The 12,960-nt window shown below is 40.7% G+C and overlaps 3 protein-coding genes across 4 annotated transcripts; 1 reads left to right on the top strand and 2 right to left on the bottom strand.

The window, feature by feature from the left end:
* Positions 1-762: 762 nt before the first annotated feature.
* Positions 763-3,498, top strand: cfap298 (cilia and flagella associated protein 298). Its single transcript, XM_026371165.1, has 8 exons — positions 763-878; positions 1,106-1,277; positions 1,434-1,601; positions 1,972-2,039; positions 2,121-2,279; positions 2,436-2,567; positions 2,681-2,776; positions 2,862-3,498. The coding sequence occupies exons 2-8, from the start codon at positions 1,139-1,141 to the stop codon at positions 2,970-2,972; spliced, it is 873 nt and encodes a 290-aa protein (XP_026226950.1). The 5' UTR covers positions 763-878; positions 1,106-1,138; the 3' UTR covers positions 2,973-3,498.
* Positions 3,499-3,643: 145 nt separating this feature from the next.
* eva1c (eva-1 homolog C (C. elegans)) lies at positions 3,644-8,403 on the bottom strand. 2 transcript variants are annotated; one of them, XM_026371163.1, is made up of 8 exons: positions 7,874-8,403; positions 6,887-7,083; positions 6,556-6,679; positions 6,247-6,399; positions 5,491-5,634; positions 4,927-5,004; positions 4,748-4,840; positions 3,644-4,673 (listed from the first exon to the last, which is right to left on the bottom strand). In XM_026371163.1, the coding sequence occupies exons 1-8, from the start codon at positions 7,986-7,988 to the stop codon at positions 4,297-4,299; spliced, it is 1,281 nt and encodes a 426-aa protein (XP_026226948.1). In that variant the 5' UTR covers positions 7,989-8,403; the 3' UTR covers positions 3,644-4,296. The 2 variants fall into 2 exon arrangements, with proteins under 2 accessions (XP_026226948.1, XP_026226949.1); XM_026371164.1 differs by having other exon boundaries at positions 6,556-6,676.
* Positions 8,404-9,755: 1,352 nt separating this feature from the next.
* haus1 (HAUS augmin-like complex, subunit 1) lies at positions 9,756-12,598 on the bottom strand. Its single transcript, XM_026371166.1, has 9 exons — positions 12,462-12,598; positions 12,199-12,373; positions 11,814-11,949; positions 11,586-11,720; positions 11,296-11,419; positions 10,564-10,629; positions 10,379-10,450; positions 10,120-10,167; positions 9,756-10,032 (listed from the first exon to the last, which is right to left on the bottom strand). The coding sequence occupies exons 1-9, from the start codon at positions 12,480-12,482 to the stop codon at positions 9,988-9,990; spliced, it is 822 nt and encodes a 273-aa protein (XP_026226951.1). The 5' UTR covers positions 12,483-12,598; the 3' UTR covers positions 9,756-9,987.
* Positions 12,599-12,960: the final 362 nt, after the last annotated feature.

Here is a 12,960-nt window from a genome sequence, read left to right as displayed (position 1 = left end):
CAGATGCATTTATATTTAAAAATAACCACTGAAATTACTGTATCTGTATTGTTTCATATTGGCATCTGAGTTTTTCTCCACATTTTATCAGTATGAAGCTGTTACACTGTTATTTTCAGCTGCAGATTAATATTAATAATTAAAGTGGTCGTGTATAATGAAGGCCATGTCATGAGGGAACATAACACGCTTTACATAAAACAAACAGGAGTCGTTGGTTTTGTTCTTTTAATGGGATTTGTTGTTAATGATAATATATTGATAATACAACATAAATGATTGGCCTTATCCTAAAACATGAGGAACACTTCAAACAAATCAATCTTAGCTGAAGTTTTATATTTTACTTAATGTCTTGAGGAGATTAGTAAAGGTGACAGTTTTCCAGTGTTGGTACCCAAGTAAGTAGCTACTAGTTACTATTTACCAGTTACTTTGGGGATGTAGATACAAAACTCTCATCAACTAATACATTATCAATACAATTTCTTACAGAACTAAACTGTGTGAAGAAAAATGGCCCCATATAGCTTTACTACCAAATTACAGTTGTGATACTTTCACATTTGGGATAATATTGGTGCACACACAAATAATCTGTCTGCTGAGACTGGTGGATTAACATTTACACTGTTTGAATATTGATTTGGTGCCATCTGTTCAGTTGGAGCCCTCTGCACTAAACACTGCACCTCCTTTATCCGCCTTTAGAGGGCAGTAACACCGCCTGGAGTTATTGAATCTGCCGTAAAAAGTACAGAAGAAGAAGAAGAGAGCGGACCGTGAATGCAACATTAGCTTAATATGTCAACAATGTGTCGAGCGAGTCAAGTTTAAGCATCGTAACAGTGTCTGGTGTTTGTCGTTTCAACGTACAGGTATGTATACATAAATCTGTATATTTCATGTTCAATCACCGTAGATAGATTTGCCTTTTAACTCGAATAAATGCTAAACCTGGACACCCATACCAGCTAGCTAACAGCTAAGTGCTAACTTTCTGGAAGCGTCCGAGCACTGCTGTTGCTATGGTTACGCTGCTACATAAAGGTGGTTGCGGGTTTATTGGGAACCAGACTCCAGCTGAATAATCCTCTCTTTTTAGGTGGTGTAAACAGGTGGTGAAATACTCTGCAAGATGGTGCAGCTGCATGTGAAGCGTGGAGACGAAAGCCAGTTTCTTTTCAACACTTCTGTGGACGCGCCTGTGGAGACGGTGGTCCAGCAAATTACAGCAATTTACAACGGGAGATTAAAAGTGGACAGACTGTGTTCAGGTGCAACTCAAATGATCACTAACCTCAGATTAGTCGCCTTGCAGAAGAAGTAACATAGGCTAAATCTTCACCTGTTAACCCAAAAGTGATTTGAACAGTACTGGTGTATTATAAGTTGTTAAGAATACGTGGATATATTCGTTTTTGTATCCTCAGAGATCCCAGAACTTGCAGACCATGGCATCACTTTGCTGCCCAACATGCAGGGGCTGACAGAGGAGCAGATTGTGGAGCTGAAGCTGAGAGATGAATGGGAAGACAAATGTGTGCCCAGTGGAGGGCCAGTATTTAGAAAGGATGAGATTGGGAGGAGGAATGGACATGGTAAGAGTCTACTATTATCATAAACTATGTTAGTGTACCAAGGAAGTTATTTTGAATGCAAAAGTAATGTCAGACTGTCACACTTTTGAGCTAGCCCTTTTGTTTGCCTGTTTTCCAACGTACTCCTGAGCCCATGTGGCTATAATCACCACAGTAGCATGATGGTTTCTCTTGCAATGTACTCTGAAGGCTCTAACATCATGCACAATCTTTTCACAATATAATGTATTCAAGATGGTGAAATACCTAAATTCTCTGAAATCTTGTGTTGAGAATTCTTTTAATTTGCATGAAAATATGTTGCCAGTGAAGGGACAAAAGAAAAAGAAACGTTTTCGGCGGTCTGATCTATTTCTTTGTCTTCCACCAGCTCCAAATGATAAAATGAAAGAGGTGTTGATGAAAACAGTTGAGGAGGCAAAAGCACTCGTCTGCAAAGTGAGTATGAGTTCAAACCTTAAATTATTTAGTTCACCAAGGGATAGACTTTTTAATTTTGTGTTTGCCTTTGTTCTTCAGAAACAAGTTCAAGCCAACGTCTGTGTCACCATGGAAATGATAAAAGAAGCTCTAGACCAGCTTAGAGGGGCAGTCATGATTGTGTACCCTATGGGGCTACCTCCTCATGACCCCATCAGGATGGAGTTTGAGGACCGGGAAGACCTCTCAGGAACACAAGTATACAGTTGATCTTGTTTGAGTGATCAGTGAATTGTTCAGCTTTCAATTAACTTCTTGACAAGTAATTGTCTCCTTAATAATTTATTTCTTGACCTTTTCTCTTTCTCCCTCATTGCTCTGCATCTGTCCTGTCCATCTGTTTCCTCACCTCAGGCATCTCTGCAGGTGATCACAGAGGATGAGTGCCAGCTATGGTGGGCAGCCAAAGAGATGCAAAGGGGGAAGAAATTGCAGGACTACATTGGTAAAAATGAAAAAACAAAGCTTGTGGTGAAAATCCAGAAGGTAAGAGTCATGTCAGGCAATCTGAAGCAAGTGTTTCTGTTGTAAACAATTGGTATTATTTTTTTATTAAATGTTTATGGCGCCTGTCGTCCATGTGTTGCTGTTCCCTTCAGAAAGGGCAGGGGGCACCAGCAAGAGAGCCTCTGGTAACAGACGAGCAGCAGAAACAGATGATGATGCATTACTACAGGAGGCAGGAGGAGCTCAAGGTGAAGAGGCTGAGCAAAATTGTACAATCATGTTCCTGTTTGTACTGTTTGCGACTTTTTAACCTTCTCCTGTTGACATTTTCAGAAACTAGAGGAGGCGGATGATGATAGCTACCTGGACTCAGAGTGGTCAGACAGACAAGCCCTCAAAAAACAGTTTCAAGGCCTCACCAACATCAAATGGGGACCTAGATAAAGACTACTGCCATTCTGGTACCCACCTTGGAGCTGTTGCAGACCTGGTCTTTTACAGTTCTGTATGCAACTGGCTATGGTGCCTTATCATAATCCTGAAACCTGTTTACTTTTGATGTGTTAAATACAGCACATAGTCATATGACTCAGGCCTGTGCAGAAATATGCTGGTTGTATATTTAAAGGATTGAATTGAAATGTGAAGAATACAACTGGACACAGAGCATGAAAGAAGTGATGATATCACTTGAATGTTGACAGAATCATACGTGTGATAATTTTAAATTGAATCTCTTTCCTCAATTCCTTCTGATTGTCATCTCTGTTGTAAATTTTCATTTTTATTAAAGCTGTGCAGACATAATTAGTTTATTGTAAAATTACTGTACAGAGTTACGTTGTGTAAAAGCTTGAATATACTGATTTTCAGTGAAATGTGTGATGCACAATATTCATACATTTTGAAGCAATGATGTGCTAATGTATCATAATCAGAAGTGTGATTCAACTGGAGCATATTTGACATCCCTTGGAGGGCAAGGACAAGGATGCTACACCTTTCCTCTCTTTGTCTGCTGCCAGTGGCATGAACATTTCTCTGAAAGTCAGTGCTGTTCTGAAACAGGACATTGCCACATAGTAGATGGTCGTTCCAACTTTTTGTCCCAGCAGGGATGAGGAAGTTGTAAAGTTCAGTCTGAGGGTATTATCATTCAGTAGTGGGGTCAACTGTGTGGAACTACTGACGGAGCTGATGCAGTGATTCAGAGAGGTGTAGCTGGGGTCATAAAATACTGCATTTAAAAAAAACAGCTTGGATACAATGTGTGGATTTAAAGGATTATTCCACCTTTTGTACATTCAATTCAAATGGATCTGTGATTAGTTGTGACAGGTGAAATTGAAATGAACAGCTGCCAATTTTAATAACCACATATATAGTTACACTGTAGTGTTCCAGACAGAAGAACCACTGTTCAACCAAAAAAAGAAAAGAAAACATCTTTACCAGTTAGGAAAGATGACACTAAAAAAATGTCATTAATTCAGTTTTTGTTTTCTTTTTAAATCCCAGAGTGAGTTTGGAGAAGAGAGCAACTGTTTCCTGACAGATTATATGCCCTGACATGTTCTTCTTTTTCATTTTTGTTTATACCGCTTCATCCCATATTCACTTATACAGCTGTTATGAGACCTTTTGATAGTGTATCAGTATAGTAACATTTATAAAATAAAATAAAAACTGTGTGACTTTTTTTGAGACCAGTGATTTTCTGAAATTAAAAAAATATTTCAACCGTCAGCACCCGGGGGTCACTGTTCAGTTAACATGAGCTCCCATTCAGATACGCATTCATCCAGATCTCCTGTATGATCATCTCTCTGCGCTCAATCCTCTCCGCCCGTTCAGCTGCCTCGCTCACATAAGTCAATTCATCCCAGCCGTATATTGTCTTCCTCTCTGCACCCATGATTAAAGAGCTTCCTGTTCCCTCTTCATCATCATCATCTTCTTCTTCGTCGTCATCATCTTCCTCATCGTCCTCCTCCTGGCAATTAACAATCTGGTTGTGAGAACTGGGCGGGAGTCTGCGGACCCCGCACCCTCTGCAGGTCACTCGAACTGACACAGCCAGCAGTGTGAGAAGAAGACCAACACACACACTGGAGGTGAACAGCAGCGCTGCCATCTCTGGATGTTCTGTGTAGAAAATGAAGGAAATATAAACCATGTTCCAGAGGTGCGTGCATTCATGCATGTGAAAAAAAGTTCACCTTTGATGTAGGCGTAGGTCAGGAGAGAGTTGCTCATCATAGCTCCTGAGTTGTCTGGGCTTCTTGACCCTTTGGGGAAAGGTTCCTCTAGACCTGTAGGAGATGCTGAAAATCAGAACTATGATGTGGAGAAAAGGCAATGAACATGTAGACATGAAACAAATCACATGGAAAATGACCTTTTCCTGTGTAAGCAATAGGAGATGAGGTGGAGCTGAATATGTGGGGGTCTGCCTCCCTTAGTAAAGTCTGTGGTACTATTGGGAAGGAAGACACAAACAGTTAGATTCTGTACTTTCTGTCCAGTTATGTTTTATCCGAAGTACAAGGTTAACATACATTATTCTAGATGGAGCAAACAGAGGAGGATTTTTTAAACACCAGGCTGAAGTCCAAACTACAAATTATGACACATGCCTCGGGTCTCTGGATGACCTCACTGGCACTTTCTTCAATCACGGGAAGTATACCAGGATGTCAGCCTCAAGCCGGAGATCTGAGCGCAGTGAACTATTCACCGTGTTTCACTGTGTATTACTGTGTTACTGGGTGTGACACAATAAGAACAGCTGATGGCTGAAATCAGCAGATGAAAATCTACTGAAGGAAGTTTCAAATGTTTACTGTAGGAACCTTCACATAATAAATAACGCAAAAACAAAAATACGCATGGGCTATCCATAATGTCATGTAAACCCATTCCTAATTGTATTACGTGAATGGGGACACACAAAGAGTCCTACCACAAGAATAGACCACAGTGAGGTACTTCCTGGTTCCTGGAAAGCAGGGGTCCCTAAAAGTCTGGTTGCTGACAGCAACAATACACTTCTGTTTGCTGTAGCACGACTTGGATACCAAGTGTAGAGCCTCATAGTTCAGACACTCTGTAAGAAGCAAAAAAAGAGAAACCAGTGAGACATCTTTGGTGACTGTGTGTCCAATGTTCACTCAACTCTAGAAAAAACCTGGTATCAGAGTTATGCAGGAGATTGGTTGTAGTTTAACTACAGTGAAATCACCTTTTTGGCAGCAACTCTGATGGTTTCCAGTAAAACAAATAGTTAACTCTGGAGCTATGTTAATTATCTCCAAATGGTTTTTGGTTGCTCTAAAACATTCAATGTCCACATTGTGTCATCGGTGCAAAATTGACAAACTTAATGTGGTCATTATGTGATTGGTTGCACCTGCAAATTACATGCTGTGAAAAAAAAAGTCTTCTGCAAAGATTTTAAGTATATTTCTCGTTAATTAAGACCACGTTTCCCATAAATCCCCACCGCTTTGTGTTGTAAGCCAAATCTCTATCTATCAGTGAGTAGATTCTCATAAAATATCCACTCACCATCTGCCACAGGCTTTTATTATGGAAGACATTTTTGACATGTCATTGTAGGAAACTTCTTTGATTATGCTGACACAAACATTTACTAGTTTTACTATTAGTTCCTTTCAGTTACCACAGTACGTAAAAACTGAATTTCCCGTTGACTCACCAAATGGGGGTGGTCTTGTCAGGAGTGAGGGGCAGGTGTCAGTCTGGTCCAGACTTCTCCCATAGACAGCTGCATAGATGTTCAGCACCCTGGGGGGCTTACAGCGCAGGATCATGGTCTCTCCCTCGCATGACACATGTCTTTTGTGTTCAGCTGAGTGAAGGGGGAAAAGACTTGGGTAAGAAGTGTGTGTGTAGCTGTGTAGCTCCTCCACCAGTGTGAAAGAGACTGATGCAGAATTAAGTGAGCTGAGAAGAACTATGATAATATAAAATGGCTGTGAACAGGGAGGAACATGCGGGAACTCACTGGGTTTACACTTGTAGGTGACGTGGAGGTATTTGCCGGTGCCAGGGCAGGGGTCCTTCCCAAACACTAGGTGATTGACAGGCAACTGGCAATCTCTCTGGCTCTGACACTCAGACAGCAGCTTCTGCACAGCAAACACTAGGGTCAATACGTTCATCAGTACAAAGGATGCGAGCAGAGCAAACTTTAAGGCAATCACATCAGATGATCAAAAAGAATGATGCACTAACTAGCTGACAAATGGAGGCTGCGAGAAAACCACTCCATTCTCCAATTCTCCACTGACACAGCGGGAGTGAAAAATGCTGTACATCCTACAAAAAACATTCACCTGCAGAGCAGTAAAAGCCGAACAGCTGTGGTTGTGAGCTCTGAGGGGGTCGGGGTCCGCTCTGCACAGCTGCGCCCCACCGCTCCCATAGAAGGCAGACTGGATGGAGATGGTGGAGTGGCGTGGACAGTGAAGTCGCAGGTGCTGCCCATCACATGCATGAGCCGAGTGACTGGTGATGATCCTGGATAGGTAGTCTGTTAGAGGAAAAGCGTTGGTTAGGACACAACACACATGAAGATAGAGTATACATGTGCAATAAATGTAATAACATAACCCCTAACATCAGACCTAGAATCAGACACGCAATTAAAAAAACATGGCTAAAACAGGATTTTCACACTCAAGCAACTTCTGCTGCATCTGTGCTTTCGGATCAGATTGTTTGGCCTCTTTGGAGCTCTCTTAGTTGTCTCATGTTGCCTTGAAAACTCACCCATCAAAGTTCCTGGGAGGCAAATTCTGCCAACTGGCATTCAACCCAATATGACCCACCTTTGTTGCATGGTGGTTGTGATAAAGTTACTTGTGATTCAAAGTCGAGGTGTAAAACTCAAAAGTAGATTCAATGGACAGATCATTTTTAAATACATTTTTTGATCATTCTCTATCTATATAAACAACTCTGAGATGATTTGTTCTGGTCTTCAACTCCAGTATAAACATTCTTTTATTTGGCAGCTTGGTGCCAAATAAACTAGGTATAATTTTGGTTTTTACATTATCCCTTTTTTGGACAGGTGTGCAGTTCAATGACAAATCCAAAATGGGAAACTGGCAATGTGAAAAAGACTAGACCACCTTATCTATTACACCATGCATCTCTGCTCCACTGTAGCTATTATTATACTGCTTATATGCAGCTGCAGATCTAATCTACAGTGAGTAGTAGCACTTAAGTGGGGACTCTGGGGCAAATCTAATTTCTGACATATTTTAATTCCTCCTCCTCCATCATCATCATCATCATCATCATCATCATCTTACTTGAGAAGTCAGCCAGTGCGTTCATGCGTCTGGTCCACAGGAGTAACGTCAGGCAGAAGAGGCTGTGGCTCCAGTCCAGTCCGTGGCACGGACGCGTCCAGCTCATGACTCGCATCCCCTGTCTCTGAGATCATATTAAAAGACGCTGGAAATGTCACTGCAGGTTACAGGACTTCATAGAAACCCATAAAAGAAGGGAGGGGAGGGGTAAAATGAGTCCACCTGTCCGCGATGTGAAGCTGAACTGAAACGTGGCGCCTCAGAAGAAGTCCCTGCTTCATCCATGTGTTTCTCTTTGACAGAAAATGTCACCATGCAGGCGATGAGACACACAAAGCAGCAAAGAAGCGCAGGTCCTGTAGTAATGGACCAAAGAGGAGGTCCGAAATAACAGCTGCGCAACAAGTTGGTGAGAACGGACAAGACGATGCGAATAATCCGGCGCTGGGTGGAACTCGCAGTCCCAATTCAACACTGTTCAAGTCCGCAGATTTGTGAATGGATGCATGTGGAAACTGAAAGCGACTTACAGTAACAGCTGAGTGGGAATGATAGTGTGGGCGTGGAAGATAAAACTATTTTAAAGGGGAGAGGGGCGACGCTGCTGTGACGCACTGACAGAGTCTTTATTCCCGCACGATGAGCCACATGTGCGCACTGTGGTCGTTCATTCAACTAAAACCTAACAGGTGTAAAGTCTGAAGTAATAATAATCTATCCAGAGATCTGTTTTATTATGATCTCATTTACCTGATATTATAAAATAACGTAAATGAGGGAGCTATTTAGGTTTATTGTGGTTGTTTGTCTTTTATTTGTCTGGTTTATTTTCATATTTCTCACATTGTGTGATATGCAAATACAAATGAATAATGAATAATGGATGACACAGATGGAGTCTGTGTAAAAGTTTAAATAGAAAAGTCTGCAGGGGACACCTGATGTGCTTCTGGCAGGAAAAGACATAATGAAATAGACATTTAATTAGTGGTAATGAGGCTGTGTTTGGGTCTGTGTAAAAAAAAAAAGTGGTAAGTACAAATATATACAATATACAAAGATTAAGTTTCAAGCGAGTGATGTTTTGATTCTGCTTCTTTTCATAAACTGTTGATCCCTCAAGCATGGTGCCTTTGAATGAAGCAGGGGGCCTACTGGGTAAACTGCTCCCCAGCCCACATCCATGACCCACTCCATGGTAACCAGTCAGTCTCCTTGTCAGACATACAACAGTCAACCCGACAGAGATGTTGGGGTCTCTATGCTTGTCTCCACAGGCAGAGGGGGACTGGCAGGGAGAGCATCAGGGGTAATAATCTGCATACAAACTGGAACCAGGCCCGCGAGTTGGTTCAAAACTCTCTACTTCAGCTTTGGGCAGCGAGGGTGTGGCTCCAAACCCCTTTTCATGTGCTGTTATCCCTCCAAAGCCCCTGGAATTTTGTTGTCAAACTCAAAGTGTTTCCTGCACTTTGTTTTTAAGGGTATATGTCAAACAGGAAAAAGGAATGGCACTTTAGCAAATATACTCTTAACATACAATTCCAGATATTAATGTAGATATTAAGATTATTATATAACATACTGCATATAATAACAATGTGTTTCATCTGAAAATGATTAAAAGCATATTACTCCTATGTTTTACTTATATGTTGATTAGATTACAGCAACCGGACAAGAACAAAACACTTGATTAAAGTTGATAATGTACAGAACAAACAGGAAAAGGCCGAGATAAAGTAGCCAAAGATAATGACTGGAGTTTTCTCCTGGCAGTCAAGTGACTGTTTAATAGGGTGAAAGGCAGAATTAATATATACTTAATAGCAGACTATAAAAAATAAATTTTGTACAAACACAGATTCTTCATGTTAAACTGAGACTCTGATGGTTTAAAATAATTTGTTTAATACGATGTTAGTAAGCTGGGTGAATGAATTATGGTCGCATGAGAAGTACAGTTTTGACTTACAGAAGTAACATTAACAGAATAACAAGCAGAGGTTGCTGCAGCTGCAATTTATAACTAAGAGTCACCAGGACATGGAAACATATTACTTTATTATTTTATACACACAAAACATACAGTGTAAAGTTTTAAACATCACTCTTCATTTGAAATCCACATTTATCTCTAGTTGGGAATCAAGTGCGACCTGTATTAGAGAAAACAAAATGACATTAAAATAAAAAGTAAGCAGTCACATGTAGTTTATTTATATAAAAAATAATAAGGATCTCACCAATTCTCTTTTTGCTTCTTCTATTTTCACTTGAGCAAGTGATGGACTCTATTGTGGACGATTGATGATGAGCAAGTTTAGTAAAGTTAAACACAACAGTGTAAATTTGTTTCTAAAACTCTGAAGAGTCATTGAGTTGGTTTAATAAAGTCAAATATATGTACATAAGCATACGTTTAAGGAAAGGATCAGGTGAAAACCCTTTTAGCTTGTGGTCACTGAGGCTTTTACTAGACAGACACACTGAAAACAAACATACCGGGCTTAGGTCCATGTAAGGCTCCAGTTTCTTTTTTAAGGGGATTATTTCTTGTTTCAGTGTGTTGACTTCCTGCAGAGAGAAAAATAAGATGACACATTTAAAACTCAGACAGTGGAGGCAGACAGTGTTACGTTTTTATTTCCATGGCAATGATTGTGGCCCATTTGTAAAAGCTGTTATACCTCAGAGAGCTGCACAACAGCCTGGTGGGTGATAGACTTGTCCATGTTCCTGGATACAAGTTGAGCCTGTACGATGGATAAAACAGAATATAACAGGCAACCAAATCCTACACCAGAGCTCTGTCAGAGCTGCTGCTGCATAACAATGGTATTTTATATATCTGGTTCTTCCTGGCTACAAAGGGAGCTAACTGTTGAACCTGTCCACAGCATCACCTCTGATAACTAAACCAGAGGCAGTAACATGAAGCTCACATTATACCTCGGTCAAAATACAGTTTGTGTGGCATCATTACTGAGCTACAAATAAATACAGCCGCATAACACACGTTTTAAGACCCTAAACTTCTTGTTTCTCATTGTTTCTCCTCCCGTTCTCCAGCTTTCACCCTTCTAATTAAAGATTTTTATGCCTCTCAATGTGCGCTTCCTTTGGTTTGTGTTGACTGGGATGTTCTCCTAGTGGTGACTGAGGACACCATAATTTATGCCTTTTCAAGCTGCATAAAAATTTGTCATTAGTACAATATTGTTCAATTTCCCCCTCCAGAACAGCCTTCCCACCAAGACATTAATATTTAACGAAAACAGATTAAAAAACAAAATTTTCCACTTCATCGTTTTTAACAGCACTATACTGTAACATTTCTCAACAACTTGCATTATGTTAATTCCTGTACATGTACCAACATCTAGTTCTGTGTCAATTACAGGTAGAATATCCCAACATACCTCTGCCCTCTCTCGTCTGATGCTCAGCTCTTTAGCTTTTGCTGTCACAAAATCCATGTTGAGCAGCCTCTCCTCTGCTTTAGCGCTCTCCACTGCTTGAGATTTAACAGTTTTGTTGATATCCCTGAGGACAAATAAGACAGAAGTTAGAGTGTGTGACAGGAAAAGGTCAAGTGCCTACACACAATATGTGACAGCACAGGACTGTGAATTTGCTTTCACTATAACAATTTCACAAAGCACAGTGTCACATATGCATGCCAGTCATCTCATCACATCTGACGTCTTACTCTTGTAAGTTGCCCCGCAGCACAAGAGTAGCACCGAGTCTCCTTCTGAGGGCTCTGAGCTCCCGATCAAGTTTTCTGCTTGACTTCTCTCCTTCCAGAAGTTCGTTGGTCAGGTTGTTCACTGCTGGCATAAAGCTGCACAAGAAATTCCACATGCTTATTTGAAGCAAGTAATCACAACAAAATAGTGACAGAAAAAAAGGCTTAAACAGTGCAACGACAGCGCACCTGCCCAGTGATGTGTCTCTCACTCCAAGCACCATCGCATTGTCCACCAAAGCGGACAAGTAGTCAGTAGCAGGCTTTGATAAGCTTGCACAGGACAGGCCAACACCCTGTAGAAGAACATCCTGGAGGTGGGCCCCTGGGAGGACAAAACACCGCTTAGCTCCATGCAAAATCTGACAATGCATGGATGTAAACATACATATATATATATTTACATTTAGTTAATTTAAGAACTGTAATCTCCTCAGAGCTCACATTACCATGACAATCAAAATACATTTGCTAATCATGTACAGGCAACAACAACCACCACTCAGAATATACACATGCCTTTACAACAAAACTAGCTTTAGCAGCTGCTACATGAACTCAGCATGCAACTCACCATCAGCCTGATACTCTGATGTTTTCTGTTTGATGTCCTCAATAAAGAGAGCCGTGTCACTGCACCGAGCCTCACTGCACTGAGCCAGCTGGTACAGTATGTCCACTGTCCGGATGTTGACCTCGAACTGTGGGACTGTCTGATCTCCAAACACCGAGCTGAGCCAGCTGTTCACCTGGGGGGCGACATGAAAGTGGAGGATAAACAACAAAGCCACGACAGTCACTGTATTCAAGTCTTTTTAGCATGATAGTGAACATTACCTTCTTGATCTTTTCACACATGGCGAATAAAACAGCCAAACACAAAATAACTAACTTGAACAGCCCGAAAGAAAAAACGACAAAAGCATTTACTTCATCTACTCTCAGGTTTCCCGCCCCCAGACTTAACCAGACAACTTCCGGGTTAGCAGCCAATAGAAACACGAAGTAAGTGACTAAGCTACTTTACATTTTAACATTTTTAAAAATAAAATAAAAGCAAAAAATTGGTGACGAGTTAGATAAATAAAACAAAGCATATGGTGAATCTGTTAAGTTTATCAACAAAGTTTAACTAAAGCTTTAAAAAGTGTATCCGGTTTACGTTTCAAAGATAAAGACCACGTCAAGATAGTTACAGTACTTACAGTACAGCTGCAGGAGTGTATCACGATCAACTTAGAGAAGAATTTATGAGGTACTACTAATAATCTATAAGTTAACCACGTAATAAATTCATATTTTTTCACATTTCAGTTATTAATTTTTAACAGCAGAG

Source organism: Anabas testudineus, chromosome 14 (genome assembly GCF_900324465.2).
Source record: "Anabas testudineus chromosome 14, fAnaTes1.2, whole genome shotgun sequence".
Classification (NCBI taxonomy): Eukaryota; Metazoa; Chordata; class Actinopteri; order Anabantiformes; family Anabantidae; genus Anabas; species Anabas testudineus.
The sequence above is the reverse complement of the archived record's forward strand: the minus strand, read 5'-3'. Positions and strand labels throughout refer to the sequence as shown.

Bases quoted from the DNA above. Each gene is read 5' to 3' on its own strand.
- haus1 (XM_026371166.1), bottom strand. From the start codon at position 12,482: ATGTGTGAAAAGATCAAGAAG. The intron at 10,451-10,563 runs GTATAACAGCTT...TTCTCTCTGCAG, and splicing joins CTGTTGTGCAGCTCTCTGAG to GAAGTCAACACACTGAAACA. The intron at 10,033-10,119 runs GTGAGATCCTTA...TCTCTAATACAG, and splicing joins AAGAAGCAAAAAGAGAATTG to GTCGCACTTGATTCCCAACT.
- cfap298 (XM_026371165.1), top strand. From the start codon at position 1,139: ATGGTGCAGCTGCATGTGAAGCGTGGAGACGAAAGCCAGTTTCTTTTC. The intron at 2,280-2,435 runs GTATACAGTTGA...TCCTCACCTCAG, and splicing joins AAGACCTCTCAGGAACACAA to GCATCTCTGCAGGTGATCAC. The intron at 2,777-2,861 runs GTGAAGAGGCTG...TGACATTTTCAG, and splicing joins GGAGGCAGGAGGAGCTCAAG to AAACTAGAGGAGGCGGATGA.
- eva1c (XM_026371163.1), bottom strand. From the start codon at position 7,988: ATGCGAGTCATGAGCTGGACGCGTCCGTGCCACGGACTGGACTGGAGC. The intron at 5,635-6,246 runs GTGAGTCAACGG...TGCTTCTTACAG, and splicing joins GACAAGACCACCCCCATTTG to AGTGTCTGAACTATGAGGCT. The intron at 4,841-4,926 runs GTCATTTTCCAT...CATCTCCTACAG, and splicing joins TATTGCTTACACAGGAAAAG to GTCTAGAGGAACCTTTCCCC.